Here is a 19,396-nt window from a genome sequence, read left to right as displayed (position 1 = left end):
ATTAAAAATTCTCCCAACTAATACTAAAGGAAACAAAGAGACCAGTAAGGAGAACTTGTCCATTGACTATGCAGCTTAAATGGTAAATTGCTTTTAATTGCATTTATGTTCTGAAACAACAATGAAAGATGACTTTCATAAATTTAATATTAATAGAAAAATAAAGTTTAAACATTCAATTTTTATGTACTGCAAATATTGTTGAAAAAAAAAAACATTCAACATATAATTATTTTACTTCTGATATACACACATTTTCCTTGTAGTTTATTCATGTTAAATAAAACTCCTTTGATTGTTATGTATATTTTGCAATTGCCCTACAGCAGATATACCGTCTTTTCTCAATTAAAAACCCCTGGCATTTACCTTTTTGAAACATTGTGGACCTAGGGTTTATTTGACCCCCGAAGCTCGCTTGAGCTCTTTATTCATGAAGTTCTGGTTATTTCTTCATAAATTTTGTATGGCTTTATAATGGGGCACGGGTAACATTTGTACAGACATAAATTGTTACATTATATCTGCACCTTGTTTAACCTCTAATAGATACTTCAGGGGTTTATTTAAAACTCCACCTTGGAGACCAGGCATTTACTGAAAGCCCGGCATTTAATCAAAAAACTACGGTACTAAAAAATGTTACTGTATCATCATTTTGCAACATATTGAACTGAAACAAACGTAGAAATAAATTTATCCATATTCAACCATTTTTTTTTAATTCAAAGTGTTCAAAAGAAATCTATTCTTGCAAAAAAGAACTTAAGTTAAAACCAGTAAGAATGCTGTCCAATGCAACACAATAAATAGACCTGAGAAGAACTGTGGTCAAAGTAATAGTTATGAGCACATTATAACTAATAAGCTCTATGTCTACAATGTCTGGTATTTTCCATTGCCATAAAGGAAAGGGTTCCCATAAGAACCTTCAGACATGCTTTCCTGGGTGGTTTGTTGTGGCCCTTGAGAACCCTGCAATGATGGGTAAAACCCTGCTTCATGACAGGGAAAGCCCTGATTCCATGATTGGTAAAACCCTGTTTCCATATTGGAGGATGGAGGCACCATACTGGATGATGGAGGCAAGCCTGAATTGGCTCTATGACCAAGCATGAGTTGAAATAACTTCAACTCATGCTCTCGGGACTTTTCCATTTCGTCTTTCAGAAAGCTGATCATCTCTTTTGTGGGGTCATTTCTGACAACTTCAGTGATGAGTTTCATCACTTGGGTGTTGTCAAGTTTATCTTTAGCAAATTTCTCCTTCTTTGCAGACCTTTTTGGTATATACAGGGCATCTTCGTCCCCAGCATTATCAGAAGGGTGGTCATCATGAGAACTTCCAGGGGTACATGGAGAGGACGATGATGATGGCTCTAAAGCACGTTCGGGCTGACAGGAATCCCTTGTTTTAACCACTGCAAACAAGGCATTGAACCAGCTTCCAAACCCATGGTCTTCCTGGTACCTCTTTATTCCTGTTGCAGTTTTCTGAGTTAGTGCAGCTTGTTTACACTGGCTGACACACTTTTTGAACTTGGTCCTCAGCTGGGCAATTGACATGTTGAACTTGTCACCTCTTGCTGATGCCCTGCCTTTCAGCTCATCCAAGATTTTGGCATAAATTGGACTATTTCTCTGATTCTTGGTGTTCGTAAAAATCAGTTTGGTCTTAAACTCATTGCTGTTAACAACAATGTCAATGAAATCATCAAGAACTTTCGGGCACCATTGAGGTCTTCGCCCAGGTCTTTTGCCCTTCCTGGCCTTTCCTTTCTTTACAAATAGTGACAAAGCTTTGTCCACATCTTCATTGTCATCACCCTCTTCACTTGTAACATCATCTTCATCCTCATTTGCGTCAATGTTTTTGCTATAGGACAAACATTCAAACCTAGATATTAGCTTCATCAGCTTATTATAATTATGTTTCATAACCTGGGTTGGTGAAAATTAGACAACCAAATTTTACTATTTGAAACTTCCTACAATCTCCGCTGAGGAAATTATGAATATAATGATGTTAACTGAAATGATCACATGTTTTTCTTCAAAAATGTCTTTTCTCATGACCTTTCAGTAAAAAAGTAAACAAAAAAAGTTTATGACCGAGATATCCATGGCAAACCTTAGCATTTGCTTATTAGCTCAAACTGACCAAACAAGCAAATTTAATTTGAGTGTGTAGCCCATTTAGAACAAAAGAAGGGACATTATCAATACTTAAGCTTACGTACTTTACTTAATTCACGTCCCCTCGGGGCTTTTCAGAGAAATAATATCAGAATGACCTGAGAAGCATACCTTTTCATAGCGGGTGGCTTTGTGGACTTAACATTCAAGCTTGACTCTTGGCTTTTCTGACCCACACTGGTCTCCTCGTGATCATTGCCTTCGGTTTCTTCAAGAATCATTTTCTCTCGAAAACATGACTCGCAGTACGCTACCGAACTGCCTGCTTTCCAACCCGCTACACTTTCATCATTTTCAAATACGGAACACCGCATACAAGAGTAATTCTTACACCTCAGACACGTATATTTCGTGTTCTCGAAGCAAGAGGAACACATATCTTCCGCTCTTCCCGCCATTTTGTTTGAAAAGATCAAAACAAGTCGTATGCGCATGTCAAACATAAGAATCGTGCAGAACTCTGGGTAAAAATTAATTTATTTAATGTATTTGTAATGTATGCATTAGATTCGGCACATGAAACGGTTCGACGTATGAATCAAAGTTGATCTTTTGCCGTTCTATCCGACAAGCCCGGTCGAATAGAGCGGCAGGTCGACCCGAATACAAATCTGCCGGACCTAATTGATTCAAACGTCGAACTTTACATGTGCCGAACCTAATTATTAGGTTCGGCACATGTAAAGTTCGACGTTTGAACCGGGCCTAAGATTTAAAAACTTGGCAAGGAGAAATCGATTGCCTGCGCTCCCAATATATTTCGTGTTTTTTTTTTTTCTTTTATAGATTTTAGAAGAATTTAAAAGCAATCTTGGCGAACTAACGTAAACCGTCAGTGCACTGAGCTACAAGATGTTAACCAATCGATGGGAGGAGGCAAACTAAGCCAAGACACACAAACTGGTCGTTAGCGAGACCGGTCAAAAACGACACGGCTGTTAATCTTCTCACCTTACTGACGCTCCTTAAGAAGAACACACTTTCTCTCTGAAAGCTTGTTGACAGCTAAGTAGGTAAAAAGCTTTGAATGTGTCTTGTAGCCATATCACAAAAACGCCATCCTTCGCTCTTGCACTTTGGCGCTTTTCAGGAATCATGCGTAGAGTTGCAACGTGATGATAGTGACTTCTTCGATGACAGACGAGAGAAGACTGGAGAAAGGGTGATATTGCTACTCAGGGGACAGGAGAGAGGGTGTGATCAACCTAATGCAGTTCATTTTCTAACTCGATACCAACTCGAGACATCATATCTTGCAAAACTTTGCGAACACTTTAAGAGGAACGAGATAGCGAAGAGCGTACGCAAAGAAACAAGACCACACGTCCTAAAACCGATAAACTCAGAAGAATAACATTGCTGTGAAGTTGTAAACCAGATCCAGGAATTGAGTCCTTAGTGGGATTCATCAACGCCCATAATCTGTCGAGAAAAATGGTTCTGTCCTCGTGTACCGGTTCACAAGAGCCAATACAAAAGACCAAGCAATACACAATAGCTAACCGATAACTCTTAAACAAAGAAAGAACAATGGTAATTCCCTTGTGAACCGGTACACCAGGACAGAACCCGAAAAATTATCTTCTGAGGTTGCGTTACTTTTAGCCAATCCATTTTTGGATTTAGACAATCCGGATCGTACAGATGTTCTTCTTAGCTGGAAGGAAAATCTGAGTAATGGGTGGTTCCGTACAGCGCAAAATTCCAAATTACTTTTGAATGTAATTTCACCAAATTGCTATTTTCCAATCTTAATTCCCTGATCAGGTAAAATTGAAAACCTGGAGAGCTGACTCAGGTGAAACAAGTGAATAATCCTGTCTTGTATGAGTACGCTACCTTTTGAAGTGCTTCACTAGATAAACCAATCATAAAAGTTTTTTATGTTCTGCCCAACTTAACACAAAGAAAAGAGATCAACATTCAGAGAATAATATATTAATATATTTTCATAGGAAATATCATTTACATTATAAATAGTTGTACAAAAGCACAAAACTTTATCATTCATTGGTATGACTGCTTCAAGGAACAGAACCCCTTTACAGAAAATTCTAGTGGCAAGTGGAGTGAAAGGATCTGCCACATGATGGCTGCAGAAGAAAAATTTGCCTTTTTTTCCAATTACTAATTATGAAACATTAGACTAAGAATTCAATACTTTCGACCTAAAAGATGTTTTTATTCAAATCTTCGCCATAAGCTTTTTCACTGACCCTTCCACAAAGATTTGATAGAACCCAGCTTCCACTAAAATTTTCCTACAAATGGCCCATATTTGACTGGTGCATTAAAAAATTCAGCATCAAACTTGGAGACAAACAGCTAAAACAAGTAGAACAAGTACCTAGAAAAAGGACCGAGAGACAAGTCACAGCAACAATTCCTTTGTATAACAGAAAACTTTTGAGGACAATGAAGTATGTCATTACTTCATTGCCGCAAGTTTGTGTAAATTCAAATTTGTTTCAATTTTTGCATTTCTTGCAGCAATAAAATGAGTAACAGCAATTTATTCACACACAAAGCATTTTATCATGAGAAGATATTACAACATCCTACTTACACTGAAGGCTCTGGAAAACAAACTACCAAGTTCATACGGTCTATTCCCCTGGGCCTCATAATGACATCTTTTGTTTTATGCTGAACTTTAAATTTTAAATGTTGGGACATTTGTGAGTTCTTCGGATGATTTCAAACTGGACAGAGTTATAAAATTTATCTACAAGGTGCAAGTAATTATATCAAACCGCAACACATCATTATAAAAGGAAGAGAATACTATAGAAAATTTATTTCAAGTTTGTTTTGTTATAATTATATAAGCTACAGATATATCTAAAAGCTGTAAGCTATATTTCTTGGCTTTTTTGGCAGGCATGAGTATTTTTCTAAGACATGACCAACACGAGCATAACTGAGGGTGCACAGGAAATCCAGCAGTAGAAAATATGAGAGGAGAAAATAAGTAAGTAGTAAGAAAAAATTATAGACATTTCTGAAAATTCAAGAATCACTCATGCTGAATAGTTAGAGGTTTTCAGATGCTAAGTTGTTGACGTTATGCAAGTATTTGCTCGTTTCATCCAATTGTCCAGACAACCAGACTACAGGACTAAATGTAACCCTGGGTTCCAATCATTTACTGTGCACCAGCAGTGCATCTTACACAAAGAGCAAATTATGTTCATTTCACACAAAGTCTTATTCTTATTCTTATTGTTGCAGGCATCTTTGAGATTCCAAATTCATGAGTTCCCTTATACACCCAAAGAGAGCATGTACTGTAAGTTCCACTTACATTTGAAAACATTATCCTGAATATACAGTGCTTCATAAGAACAGGGATATACATCAGCCACAGGATTTTCTTGATAAAGGAAAAAACAAGCAGATTATCTTATGACAAAGTGTACGGCAACTAGAAGGATAATTACTTGCACTGCAAGTGAACACCAAGATTTACCAACAAGAGATATGCCATGTATGCTTAGGTGGAGTCAACCCATCCATTCTTAGAGTGTTCCCTCCACATCCAAAACTTCATCCAGTTCCGATGCCATGGAATTGAGCAAAGCCAATGTAGCCGTTACATCTTCTTTTTCACATCCTGTGTCCATCTGGGAATCAACACTTGAGTCTGCTGACAACTTGTGGTTTTCATCAGAGCTTTCTTTGCAAAGTGAATCTGGTTTATTTAAATGATCTTGCAAAGATAAACTAGACACGTGGTTGTTGACAGAACTGGTAGAAACTGATGTATGCGTTCTTGTTGAAAGAAGTGATGATGAGGATGAAGTTTCAGTCTTGGGTGACAAAGAATTTGAAGAGCAATTTCTTGAAGATGGAGAATAACTTACACTTAAAATAGAGGAAATTTTAGAAGACGCCTCAGAAACAGCATTATTCATACTATTGACAACGTCATTTTCAGTAGTTGATGCCACAAAATCTGTAGTTTCATCAGAAGTGATATCTTCCATCAGAGCATCCTCTGTTGCTGCCTTATCAGATGACTCAACCATCTGCTTTTCCTTTTTGATAATATTAAGGATCTCTTCAGGGTTTTCTGAAATGAAATATCAATTTTGATGAAAAATATGAAACTTATGAGTTATGCAAGTACAATTAAATGATATGGAGACAGTTGGTAGAATCTGCATTGTTAGAGGCTTTGTGCCCCTTGAAACCACAGAATTAAGTTCCAAATAATATTACATGCCACTACACTAAGATTTCCACAACATTTGTGAGAAAGAAAGTTCTAAGCAAAGTAAGGCAATTGACTTTTTTGCTTGCTTCAATTAACATCCAGCAAAAATATGATAAATACCTTTGGCTATTTTCCTTTCATTGGCCAGCAATGAACGTTCATTAGTCAAGAAAACTCTGTAAAGCATGACCATTTCTGCTGAAGGATGTTCCCGCTGCAGGAGAAAATTTTAACACAAATATCCACATAATTTACTTTAATAACCACTTTAAATTAAATCAGTATATTCATGTATCTAATTCAATGATGCAAGCATGCTCAGACTTCTCAGTGTGCATGCAGGTGAAGTGTGTGTATGTATGAAAGCCGCCAAGACAAACTTCCTCTTAATGAAGCATCAGTTATAGCACTTGGGAAGTTTAGAAAGCATTTAAGAAGCATGAGTTGCTCTGGGCTGTGCCTCAAACAATCCTGTGCATACATTATGCTCTCTAAATTTCCTGAATCCTTCATGTCTCAATGAATGCAGACTAGCGCATGAGCCCTTTTTAGCTGAACAGCATAAAAGGTCTCACAAATTTGATGTTTCACTGGTATCCATTTTAAACAGGCAATGATGCTGTTGGTACGACAATATGGCTTGTTCTCTTAAATTCAAAATTTGGTGGAAGCATACATATTCAAAACTATATAACAATATCACTAGCTTTTGACTTTAATTCACCAGCAACCACAGTATTTAGAGCAAACAATCAAGGTAATCTTCCATTAAAAATTGCAAATCAATTTCTATTAACTGTGCTAGTCAGTTCTTTAGAACCAATGAATAAAGGCTGATAGTTTCGAAAGAAACTGTTTGGGGCTGCATCGGTGGGAGTAACAAAATAATTTGGATATATCAACAAAGTTGAAATGGTAAATTGGCCACCGTAACAATTACAAAAGCTGACGTTTCAAGCGTTAGCCCTTCGTCGGAGCGTTAGCCCTCCGATGAAGGGCTAACACTCGAAACGTCAGCTTTTGTAATCGTTACGGTGGCCAATTTACCATTTCACCTTTGTCGATAATTATATCCAAATTATTTCTTTAGAACCAACCTGAGGTACATGCAGTCCCTGAGATTTCAGTGAAATAATTAAATACTTTTGATAGAGTGAAGGGTTATTTTCACACCCTAACTGATGGATAATCCTTCTCACTCTCCAAGGTGACCAAAGAGCAATTTCCTCTTACAACATTGACAAATTTTCAAGAAAGGAAATGAGAAGAAAAATATATCCGCAAGGGGATGTTTAATCCCACAACAAATTCCTCTAACTCAAATTACAGGCAACATTTGGCACACATTGCAGAGAATTGATGTTTTGATCCGGAGTTTCAAAAGATATGTGAATAAAGATAGAGTGAATAATAAGACACCTTACCATACTCTCGTCATATAAGAGTTGCCGATACTTCTCCATCATCTTTTGACTTCGCTTCACAAGTTGAGTTGAAACAGCACCAAAGAGAGCATCAGCTGGGTACAAAAAGCAGGACAGGAATAAACACAACAAAGTAATTAACACATTGATAGGTGCATGTAAACCTAGCTAACAAACTAGAAGGCTCATCCGGCAGAGCATGTCCCATCTATAGTACCAGAAAGCAACTAAACGTATCACTATTCAACACTACATGGGTTTCACAGGGTTACCTCCCAAAGCATTAAGTCATTGCTGCTACCTACTCCTATTTCTAAGAGGAAAAAGGCTTTGTAAAAGTAAATTGTGTCTGGCCTAAGAAAAAAAAAACACTATCCCACCCCCCTCCCCTCCCATGAGTCACATAGCTAAACCACTCTATCTCATGGTCCTCACATGGTCCTATAGTTTCAATCATTTTGTATTCCCAACTGAGTGGAAAGTAGACAGTGGCGTTAGCCATTCATCACGCAAAGTTACACATTGCACAACTCTCAAGCAGCACATTGTTAAATATCACCTGGGAAAATCTCCCAGACTTGAACTGGACAGACACATTTTACAATTGACAAAAAACAGACAAAAATTACACAGCTTCTTCAAAGATGTTCATTGTTTTGAACAACAACACCACTCCTCCTCTTTTCTTTTGTACAACCCCACTTCTTGTTACTAGTCAGATATTGGCAAACATGCTCAATGTTAGAAATAAGAAACTTACATTAGAAATTTTTCAAGTAGCCAAGGGTTTGAGCTAACAGCAGACAACTGTATGCTGTCAGGACTAACCTTTCTGAACATCAGCAGGAGTAGGACTTGGGTCATAACACACATGGTAAGGTGTAAGTCTTTTCATGAGATCTTCATGAGTACTAAAAGGCGTTTTGACATCAGGTCGAAGAACAGCCTGTTGATCTTGTGTTAGGCCTTGTTTTAATCTAAAGTAATAAATTTGGGAAATCCAAATTACTGAGAATTTTATCAAGATTTATTCCAAGGATCATGAAAGACTTAAAGATCTGTAAAGAGTAATTGGCACTTCTGAAAAATAACTCCTCCATTCAACTATGCAACCTTTCTTTATGCCATGCAAATTTATCCACTGAATGGTGTCTAAACTGTGAACACAGCTAATATTGTAAACCAGCATGGTGCATAACCCCTGAGTCACACATTAATGTCATAAGAATAAAGGAAATAATAACCAACAACTTGTTAACCAAATTCTTTTTATCAGAACCTTAGGATATGTATAGATAACAGTATGGAGAATATGCATGATAATGTAAGGATGTTAAGTGTTAAAACCAATTTTGTGCTGACTATCACAAGGCCAGCACACACCATGTCATCATGTTACCAGTAAGATAGTCTGTAACTTCTGAAGACTTCCAGACCCCAAACTGAGAACAACTGGCAGTGAACAAGCAACCGAAGTTTACTTTTACTGGGATCACATTGCATCGCGGAAGTGCTATTTTCAATATGGAGGTTAAAGCACCCTGAGTTGGTGAGTGCTTCGTGGACAAGTGTACTGATAACAATTCCACTGACAGTCATATGCACAATGTAACTAGGTGTGCTATCCAATACCAGTAAGCACATGTCCTCTCTAAGAACTGGTTTGTTTTTTTTCAATGGAAAAGGAAACAATTTGACGAACCTTGTAGCAACTTTTGGTACATCTGTTGTCTCTGATGATGAATGTGGGCGTTTAACTCCTTTGTTTGTGTCCTGTTTTATTGGTACAGACACCTTGACACTCTGAGGATCAAATGGAATTTGGAAAGTTAAAAGTTAACAAGAAATAATCCATCTTAAAAACGATCAAACATTCTTGAAATAAAATATAGACATGAAGTTACAAAATCAATAATATATGTTAAAAACAACTAATATACCAGGATTGAAAATGAAGTTTTGAATACTCCCAGGGACAACAAAAGTGAGCCTTGATAAGTCATCTGTTAACAATATAACACTTTTAACTGTATATCAGATGCCATCTAATGGTAGAAATCTATCGTTGTACTGGCTGTCATTCTGCTTGTTATTTGTAACATATTCACCAATTTAAAGTCCTACTAAATGTCACTGCTAGGATTAATTCAACTACTAATAGATGAAGCACTAATTTTACTGGAAACTGTGAGGTCAGGCCACAAAATAATAATGTAAATTATGAAAATTTTCACACCTTTTTATCTTCCTTTTCATTAAATAATAGGAAATTTGCTATAGTTTCCGACCTTTCTTGAGGAGATTAATAAAGGAAAAGTCTGACAAGGACGTGTTGAACGTATACTTCTACAATTTGCAGTTCAAACTTTCTGAATTTATAGTTTTTCAAACTGGTTTAACTCTTCTTTGCAGCTGACCAAGAAAATGAGTACAAAACAAAGGAAACAGATATTAACTGGTATTACCAAATTTCAAACAACTATAGGAAAACAATTGAACCTCAGAATGGATTATTTTGATCTCTTACCTGAGACACTGGTTGTCTGCCTGAAGTTTGAAGAATTCTAGGAATGTGCTGCATTTTCCCCTGTGTTTTAACATTAACCTGTTGTTGAACAACAGGTTGTGCTCTGCTGTTAGGGACAACCTGCTTCACTCCCGAACCTTGAAGCTGATGTTGCTGCAGCTGTATTTGCTTCAGCTGATCTACTGTTAAGTTTTTAGTTTGCACATTACTTCCTGTTTGAAGACCACCTGAACCAAGTTTCTGTTTCACCACTTGCTGCTGTAATTGAAGCTGTTTCAGTGCCTGCAGCTGTTGTGGTGTAATTTGAATAGTTTGTTGAGTTTTTCCTCCTTGTAATCCCAGCTTTTGTAACAGCTCAGGTTGTTTTATGATAAACACTTTCTGAACTCCAGCTTGTGCTTGTTGTTGCTGCACTTGAGAAACTGTATTTTGTTGAGTCGTTGTTACAACATGCACCACGGGTGCCATTCCAGTTTTTCCTTGCTGAACAACTGAATTAACCTGCCGAACACCACCTTGATTTGACACCTGTGCAACAGAGGTTTTGTTGAGCTGACTTGGTATAAATGTTACACCTTGAAGAACTCTAGCACCTTGATCTTTTGACACTTGCTGCTGCTGCGTTAAATTAACTTGCTGATGTCCAAGAGAAACCACTTGCTGCTTTTGCTGGCTATTCAATACTTGCTGTAGCTGAATATTGGCCGGAGACATAGTAACATCAGTTCTTTGATTCAGATTAGAAGGCTTGGTGGGAGTATTGACATTAACTTGCAACGTTTGCGCTGCTTGCTGTCCCTGTGGTTGAATATTCTGTATTAAGATCTGTTTTTGAACCGATTGAGACTGCTGTGGTATTTGCTGAAATATCTGCTGTGGTTGCACAAGTTTCTGCATAGTTTTTTGCTGCGACACTTGTTGAAGAAGTTGTTTAATGACTTCTTCTTGAACAACAACGTTCTGCGGTTGAGCTGCTTGGACAGTTTGTGTTGTAAACTGTTGATTTTGTTTCAAAGTAGCTTGGAGTTGAGCAGGATTCAGCACATTCTGTTGCAATGCTTGTACAACTGGCAGTTGTTGCTGCTGGTTAGAAAGTTTTTGTTGAACTAACTGCTGAATTTGTTTAATCTGATTTGCAGGTAATGCCTGTGATTGCGTGAGCTGAGTGGACGTCTGTTGGGTTGTCTGGGTGCTTGGATTTTGGCCTCTTATCAAATTGAGCAACTGCTGTGCTTGGATAAGCTGTGTATGGTTTTGTTGTTGAACATTCCCAGGTGATACTTGATTGACAACAGTTTGCACTTGAGGAGTTATTTGATTAGACACCTGTTGCAGAAGTATTTTATGTTGTGTCCCCACAATTTGTGGGGGTGATGACATACCAGTTTGAGGTAGTATACTTGGCTGTTTAGGAGCAATTCGTTTGACAGGAGTTGTAGAAAGAATTGGCTGTATAACACCTTGAGGAGATTTATTAGAATGTACATTTACAGGAGCAACATTTGCTTTCATGTTTGTTTTTGAATCTGTTCCATTTAACACAACACGATGCCCAGGAGATGCCATACTTTGCTGTGCAACAGCAGACTGTTTTTGCATAACAATAGGTAATCCAGGGTTCATAATCTGTATCCCACGAGTACCTGTAGTCCCTACAGTTGAGCTTGTCACAGCAGAGGAAATATTAGGAGTTTTAGGTTGGATTGGGATGGGTTTTTTCCCTTGAAATGCTGAACCAGTTGTAGCCACAGGTTTAGGTGAAGAAGAAATTCCTAGTGCACTGCCAGTTTTGTTCCCTACACTACCGAGACTTTCCTTACCAGCTTTAAGAAAATTGGCACCACTAGACACCGGAACAGAAGACGGAACCACGCCAACAGTAAAAGGAGTACCGGGACTTGAACTATTTTTTGTCATGCTGCTATTATTGACTGCTGAATTTACTAATGTATTTTGTGGCACTGAAGACAAAGAACTAGGCAATGATGTTCCAGACACTTGTGAAGCAATTCTCGTATTAACAGGCAACATATTGTTTACCCCACTTTCTCTTGTTGAACTAGAGTTTAACGTTGAAGCTAATAAATTACTCACATTCAGTGGGGTTGACACTGAAATAGAGTCTCCTGAATTTTTCGAAGAAAGGCCATGATCCTGCCAATAAAGGAACACAAGGTTAAATTTTAAAAAAAACCTTAACTATAACCCTTAAACTCCCACAAGTAACCAACACAGAATTTCTCCTTACAACATTTGGTGGTTTCAAAACAGGACGGCGACCGCCGGAGTTCTGCCAGCTACTTGATTGTATGTAACTGGCTACTCTGGTCATAACAGTCTGCTTGTGACAAACAATCTCAGCATTATCACAGCCGCTTACTTTTCCAGAGTCGGCCGCCTACTTCAAAACATTTTGAAACCCCTGAACATTGCTACAATATCAAGCAGACAAGTTACGAGAATTAAGAAAATTTTAAAGTAGGGGTTTATTAGCTGATCCAATATCAAATTCTCCATACTAACATATAAAAAGTCTAGTAGAAAGTAAGGGGAATACCTTGTGAGATCTTAGTAGTAAAGGGATTATATCTAAGATCTATAAAAGAGCAACAAAAATAATTTTTTAACAGGATCCTTTCACATTTGGTAGAGTTTGAGGAGTTGCCACAGCTTGCACCCTGTAATTTATGAGTATTCGTCTTGTCCCCAACAAACTAACAAGAGGCAAAGCCAAGAATTTTGCTGCCACATACACTGTAGTTGTCAAGGGAAATAGCTGCAGATGATTGTTTTTGCTCCTATTCAGAGCAGTGTGGACAGTAAACTTGAAGGTAATTTTACAAGGTTTTCCTAAATTATAAAGGGTGATAATGGTACCTAGAAAAATCATGGCTCTCTTAATATAAGATTTGCATAAAACCCCTGCTACTTGAATACAAATCCCTTGGATTTAAACCCTAATTTTTCAGTCATTTGCTACTTTCTAAACAAACCTGGTAAACTTGAACTCTCCCATTAACTCAAACTAATTTTACTTAAATCTACCCTGACAACGCAAACATTACATAAAAACGGCAGGTGATAAAGGTCAAAGATGGCTGATTGACACATCCAAACCTTTAATCATGACTGACACATACGTAACAACATTCATGAAAATGTAATACACTTTGCTCCACTTCCCAAACTAAATGTTGTCATCAAAAAGCTATCATAAAAACAAATTAAATATACAAAAATGACTGTTGATTTTGCAGGAATGAAAAACACACCACTCCTTTGTGACTGAAAATTGAAATTCAGTAATGGTTCTGGTGCATCTCAAAATTTCATCAACCTCCAGAAGAGCTTCAAAATTACATTTTTTAAGAAGGGCATTTCATTTCTGTTGTAAAAATTTGCATTGCACTCCAAGTTCTGGAATTTGTTCTCACAGATGAGTGTCTGGATTTAACAGTAACAAACATACATTACAGTTACACATTGAATCCTTGCTAGTTTGACCATAATGCAACCTGGAGGCTGCTTTGTCACAAAAACAAACGCAAAAAAGTGTGTCATGGCTGTAACGCAAGTCAGAGATAGAACATTGGAACTATCACAGTTATGTGGTAGTAGAGATAACTGGGTTTGTAGAGAAAGAATTGTTTAATGTCAGTCTTGGATTTCCAAAAAAAGGGTTTTAAATCTTGCAAATTTACCATGTGCAACCCCTTTGGTATGGACAGGGCATATTAAAACTACCTACAAGTATAGTAAATAAGAAAAATCACCTTGCCAATTATGGGCTGTACAATAGTTGGATTTATCAGATTCACCAGAATATTGTCATTTCCAGAGATTGAGGTTTGAATTTCCCCCTCGAGAAGATCCAGGACAGTTTACATCTACATTTATATCATGAGTCACAAGGCTGACTTCAGCACATGCTGTTTTATGAATGCTGTTACCACACATTTGTAAGAAGCATTTCCCCTCACCTGGCTATTGGTTCTCAAGAATTCCTGAAGAGCATTAGGGTCACTATAAAGAGGAAAAAATTCAACGTCAAAATTGATTCCTTCGTGAACTAACACTTCCTCTTTTAACCATCTTTAACAGGCCTACCAGCATACAATCTAACATGTCAAATCTAATTTTAGAGACATGAAAAATTCTTCACTCACTTTATCACATCTAGAAGACATTTAGCAGAGCCAGCCTCCATTATTTCAAACGGATGGCAGCCCTACGAACTTCTGCTGCCGTTTTGGCACGAACTCCAGTGACCCTGTTGTCAAAATAGGACAAATTAGCCATAAAACACGGAAAATATTATCGAAATTAGTCAATTTTCCCCGAAAACAGGCAAATATAGAATTACAGGCATATAATTGGGGCTTCCGGGACGATATTCGTAAGGTTTCTCTCCAATTCCCGCGACTCCGAGAGGTCGTAAAATATTTCTTCGGCGAAAGGGGGGTAACCTACCCCCCTAAATATGAGGTACAGCCGGCGAGTTAGGCGTAAAAGTGCGAACTCTATCTCTGTGTTCGATCGAATGGCCTACCTGTGGTTGTTTGCATATGACTAAGTCCACGGGCCTTTCTCGTTACATGGACCCGAATTTCTGCGTGATGTCAACTAGTAGGAGACTGTACTGTGACTGGAAATGGTCGCTTCGGCCTCGGGCCGGGCAAATTTCCTGTTTTGGAGTGATTTTAGCTAAAATTTCACGACGGACATGCGACCGCGACTGGCATTTGTTCCAAGCAACAATATGTGGGGGGCTCCAGGGGCACGCACGTGATCAACAATATGATCAAAAGACTGGGTTCTACTTCCGGTAAATTTGGCGGGAAGTGACCACCGAACTGTGAAATGTCGTTAGTGCAATACTAAAATAATTCTATACCTTTCAAATTAAACAGATAGTTTAACTAAAGATTGGGTTCAATTTAAATGCAATTCTTGCTAATCAGTGTACATGCAAAGCGTTAGAGTCTGCGGTATAAAGTGCAAAAGTATGAAGCAAACTTACTTCGAGTGGGGAGGATAAGGAAGCATTCATTGTTTATGGGTGTGGGTGGGCTGGCAAGATTTTCAGTGTGACTAAACAAAGTATCCAGACCCTGCTCTATAAGAATTAAAAATTTCATGACCCCTTTAGCTGTAATTGCAAAAATAGCTAACCCCCCTCCCCCCTAGGACTATCAAAGCAGCTAGGTTAAAAGAAGAGAAAAATATCTTTCAAATATTTAATATTATTGCAAAAAAACCTTAACAATACAGTTCTAGAGTTTAAAATCTAGCGTTGATACAAAATGGGTAACATAATATAAGAGATATCCTATGGAACTGTGTCCAGCTTGGTATGGTACTGTGTATAGCTTGAAGAAGAATAGCTTTCCAGTGTATGCAAAGTTAGCTATTGTTCCATATATCTTGTATGGCGGGTGGTAGAAATGTTCTACAAACTTAAACCCACATTTGTAGATGATATGTAACAACAAAAAGCTTTTGACCCCCCCCTACATTATTCCCAAATTTTTCTAATGACCCCCCATTTTAGTTCCTGAATTTATCATGATCCGCCCCCCACTATTCTTGCAAGCCCTCCCCCTGCCATTAAATAATGAAGGCTCCCTAAAAGGAAGGAAATCATTTCTTCACGCACACGCTCAGCCCCATAATCCCTAGCACCATAGCCTTCCCGGGTTGGAAATCAACGGAACACTCGAAAAGAATGTACAACAATCCTCGCAAAGGTACAAGGGTTCTAAGTCGATTTGCAAGTGGACGTGGGATTGGAATCTTTGTGTCTTCGTTATCATGCATCCTGTTGAGTCCGGGACTTCTTGTGATCTAGCGAACAGGTCATATTTTTTATCTGTCTTTATTGCTAAGCCAAAGATAGCTAAGTTTAGACAAGTTAGAAACATATCTAAGTAAATAGGGAAAAAAAGTCGCTTTAGAGTCAAAGGACATACTGTCACATATGTATCTATGATAGTGTTTATTTTTTTGAATCAGCAAAACTAAACGAGGGCATATTCAGTGGGTGACCAGTCAAGTCGCCCGAGAGTCATCTCGCCCTAAGTCACGTCGCCCGAAACCTGAGTCACGTCGCCCGAAACCTGAGTCATGTTGCCCGAAATCATGGTCATGTCGCCCGAAAAAAAAAGGCAAGTCGCCCGAAGAAACGAACACTTTAAAGGTCAGACTTACAGACTATAAATAGGCAATAAAGTTAAGAAATCTCTATCGCCAAAGCCATCTTTGTTTCAAAAAACAAAATGAGACCTTGTTCGTTTGGTATGTTCTCGTTTCGTACTCAGTCTCCTTTCCTGTTTGAAGAATGCTTTGAGTAAGATTGTGGAAGTAGTCTATTTACTTCAACTCCATGATGCCTCCTGATGGCCAAAAATATTTTTCCTCTACTCTCTGTTATAAAAAAGCGCCGGTGCGAGAGGTGAACAACGGTTCAAATGATTTCATACTCCCACGACTACGCTAGCCAGCAGCGTCCTGGCCTTAAATAACAAAGTTTTTTTCTTCTGATTCTCTGCGTACAGGGGCGGATCCAGGATTTCAAAAGGGGGGGGGGGGGTGGATGGCAGACCATATTTATTGAGAGGTGGTAGAGAAAATGCCCTGACTAAAAAAATAGGAAACAATTTTACTTGTACTTGTTTAAAAGTGGCGGCAGACGACGAAACGTGGCGTAACAACAACCAGACATGAGCGAGAGCTAATTTTTCTTTCTTTCTTTATTTTCTATTTCAAATAAAGTGACGTTTCGAATTTTTTTTTACTGAAAAATGGGGGGGTGGATATCCACCCTATCCACCCCCCCCCTGTATCCGCCCCTGGCGTAGTTTCGTCATGTTTTTGTCCAGTGCGGAGGAAGAGTGACTAACAAAATTTCATAGGCTTCAGCAAGTTTTAAAGATGTCGAAATTATCTTCTTTAGCTGTTAAATTTGTAACCTGGTGAGATAAACATGTGACGTCCAAACGTTGTTGTCTTCCAGCCTCGTTCCCATAGTGTCTGTCGCAAATCACCGGCCCTGGAAACCAGGTTGTGCGTCTTTTCATCTTTGTAGTTAGTTTTTTCTTAGAATAGTACTGTCGGTGTTGTTGACAGGAAGTTCGTGCATCGATATGTTTGTTTCCGCTGTTGGGACTTCAGCAAACGCAGTTGTCTGTACATCAGGCGTAGAACTGCGATTTGAATCTTTGTTGTTTTTCTCGCTATTTGAGTTTTCTTCATCCTTTTCTACTGAATCGTCATAATTTCCCAATCTAGAGAAAGAAGAAAGCCAGGAAAAAAAGAGAAAACAAAATTGTTACTTCAAGGTCTTATGGGTAAACTGAAGTCTATTCATTTTTTTTTTTAAGTGCCATACGAAGCCTACAGCTAGACGAGAGAAATGGAAAAAAAACCACTAATCGTAACCATACGCTGTCATAAGGAAACCAAAAATGAAATTCACCAGTGACTAATCTCTACAATTAACTCCTCTTCGCAGCTTTTTGTCCGACACTGTCCGAATGGACCTTTCATTTTCATCACGCTTGAGATTCATTGTTCCCTAATTAACTTTCTTTTTTTTTAACGACTTTGATCAATTCCGAATTTTTTTACTAAAACAATTTACAGCTGTATCTGCATATTGGAACGCAGAGGAAACATTTTATACGGCCGTTTTTCTACAGTCATGTTTTTTTTTTTCTGGAATAAAGATACTAGCACCTTCAGAATGATTTTCTTTCCTGCAACAGTCGCTCGGTTTCAACGCGGAAAACCATGGACTTTTCCCCTCACGTTGCAAGTTTAAGTTTTAAAGACAGCGATGGAGGAAAGTGACGAGATGAAATCTATGACCCAATCGAGAAGTGACATTCTCGCTTTTAGAGACGTTATATGATTATAACTGTGGAAACTAATTCTTAAGTCTAAATTTGGTTCAATTATCCTTGCGCGCCGAAGATTTTCACATCAACAATCCTTACCATAGTTAATCATCTCAAATAATTTTTTCTAGAAAAAAAAAATGCTAGTATTAAACATGTTCAGAAGATCGTTTCTTAATGCTTACCCTCGATCTAAGATGTGATTAATAGCGCTGGTCACAACAATCAAAACGAGTAAAGTTGCAGAAAGAAATGACATTTTCCACATTAATTTGAGCTGGAGGTGTGATGATGGCATAAAAGTATTTAAATCGAAGGGGTCGTCATGTACAAAAGGTTCACGATAATTATGCGACACCGGTTCGCCTTAAGCGGTTGGAACCTAATTGCAGAACAAAAGGGGACTGCTGCGATTCTTAAAAAAACAAAACAAAATTCGCCGTTTCCAGCGGAGAACCAGCTGCAGAATATTTGTGAACTAGACTGCTGGCGCATCGAGACAACGAAGGCCGGAGGACAGGCCAGAGGACAAGCTGGAGATCAGCCGGAGCTGAGCATGTACTGTTACAGTGGTCGAAAGCATGGCATGCGCAGTTTGTTTGACTGTCATGCGCCGATTTCACGTGCAACTTAGGCCCTGTTTACAAGCAGGTAGGGTAACCCTAGTGCTAGGGTTACCCTGGCAGGAGGGTTACCCTAACGTTCCCACATTTCTTCTTTTTTTTCATCGAAGTGTTTACAAGGCAGCTAGGGTTACCCTAGCACTAGGGTAACCTCAGCTGAGCGCTAGGGTTACCCGAGAGCCAGGGTAACCCTAGCTGCCTTGTAAACGCTCTGCTGGGGATAACTCGCCTACCCGGGACAACTTTTTACTTGTTTCCAGACCCTTTGAACATTGATAACAATGCGTGCGGTTACCAAGCATAGGTAAGTTTTCCTGGGTGGTAGGGTAACCCTACCTGTGAAATTTTGCTTGTAAACCCGGGCTATCTTTGACTAGCCTGCTAGGGTAACCCTAACACAAGGGTTACCGTTCCTTGCCTGTAAACAGGGCCTTATTATTGAAAAACTTGTAAAAATCAACGGGTCTCAAGTAAAATTTACTAAAAGGTAAGGTAAAAGGTTGAAACGTTCACAG

The 19,396-nt window shown here is 38.5% G+C and overlaps 4 protein-coding genes across 4 annotated transcripts in view; all 4 read right to left on the bottom strand.

The window, feature by feature from the left end:
• Positions 1–3,569, bottom strand: part of LOC148735437 (uncharacterized) — a 30,565-nt gene extending 26,996 nt beyond the window's left edge. The window contains exon 1 of the mRNA XM_088752102.1: positions 3,148–3,569. The gene's annotated coding sequence lies outside the window, so the exon portion shown is untranslated. The remainder of the gene's footprint in view (positions 1–3,147) is intronic.
• LOC111341056 (uncharacterized) lies at positions 76–3,111 on the bottom strand. The gene is made up of 2 exons (XM_022948002.2): positions 2,308–3,111; positions 76–1,876 (listed from the first exon to the last, which is right to left on the bottom strand). The coding sequence occupies exons 1-2, from the start codon at positions 2,637–2,639 to the stop codon at positions 877–879; spliced, it is 1,332 nt and encodes a 443-aa protein (XP_022803737.2). The 5' UTR covers positions 2,640–3,111; the 3' UTR covers positions 76–876.
• Positions 3,570–4,118: 549 nt separating the features above from the next.
• On the bottom strand, positions 4,119–15,109 carry LOC111336208 (uncharacterized). The gene is made up of 9 exons (XM_022942258.2): positions 14,913–15,109; positions 14,530–14,633; positions 14,344–14,386; positions 10,364–12,517; positions 9,539–9,639; positions 8,665–8,813; positions 7,837–7,931; positions 6,533–6,626; positions 4,119–6,268 (listed from the first exon to the last, which is right to left on the bottom strand). Exons 2-9 carry the CDS (start codon positions 14,568–14,570, stop codon positions 5,715–5,717), a joined length of 3,231 nt encoding a protein of 1,076 aa, XP_022797993.2. The 5' UTR covers positions 14,571–14,633; positions 14,913–15,109; the 3' UTR covers positions 4,119–5,714.
• Positions 15,110–16,222: 1,113 nt separating this feature from the next.
• The window catches only part of LOC148735436 (uncharacterized), a 3,308-nt gene continuing 134 nt past the window's right edge, over positions 16,223–19,396 (bottom strand). Inside the window, exons 1-3 of the mRNA XM_088752657.1 lie at positions 19,072–19,396; positions 18,444–19,032; positions 16,223–17,646 (exon numbers count right to left, since the gene is read on the bottom strand). The exon at positions 19,072–19,396 is cut by the window's right edge and continues 134 nt beyond it. Of these exons, the coding sequence (XP_088608783.1) occupies positions 17,448–17,646; positions 18,444–18,556 (312 nt within the window). The 5' untranslated portion in view covers positions 18,557–19,032; positions 19,072–19,396 and the 3' untranslated portion in view covers positions 16,223–17,447. The remainder of the gene's footprint in view (positions 17,647–18,443; positions 19,033–19,071) is intronic.

Source organism: Stylophora pistillata, chromosome 3 (genome assembly GCF_964205215.1).
Source record: "Stylophora pistillata chromosome 3, jaStyPist1.2, whole genome shotgun sequence".
NCBI classification, from domain to species: domain Eukaryota; kingdom Metazoa; phylum Cnidaria; class Anthozoa; order Scleractinia; family Pocilloporidae; genus Stylophora; species Stylophora pistillata.
Note: the sequence above shows the minus strand (reverse complement) of the source record. Positions and strands in the feature narration are given on the sequence as shown.

Excerpts from the sequence above, each read along its gene's own strand:
- LOC111336208 (XM_022942258.2), bottom strand. The coding sequence starts at position 14,570 with ATGGAGGCTGGCTCTGCTAAATGTCTTCTAGATGTGATAAA. Across the intron at positions 7,932-8,664 it reads TCCTGCTGATGTTCAGAAAG|CTGATGCTCTCTTTGGTGCT; the intron begins GTTAGTCCTGAC and ends TTTTGTACCCAG. Across the intron at positions 6,627-7,836 it reads TCTTATATGACGAGAGTATG|CGGGAACATCCTTCAGCAGA; the intron begins GTAAGGTGTCTT and ends TTTCTCCTGCAG.
- LOC111341056 (XM_022948002.2), bottom strand. The coding sequence starts at position 2,639 with ATGTTTGACATGCGCATACGACTTGTTTTGATCTTTTCAAACAAAATG. Across the intron at positions 1,877-2,307 it reads AAGCCACCCGCTATGAAAAG|CAAAAACATTGACGCAAATG; the intron begins GTATGCTTCTCA and ends TTTGTCCTATAG.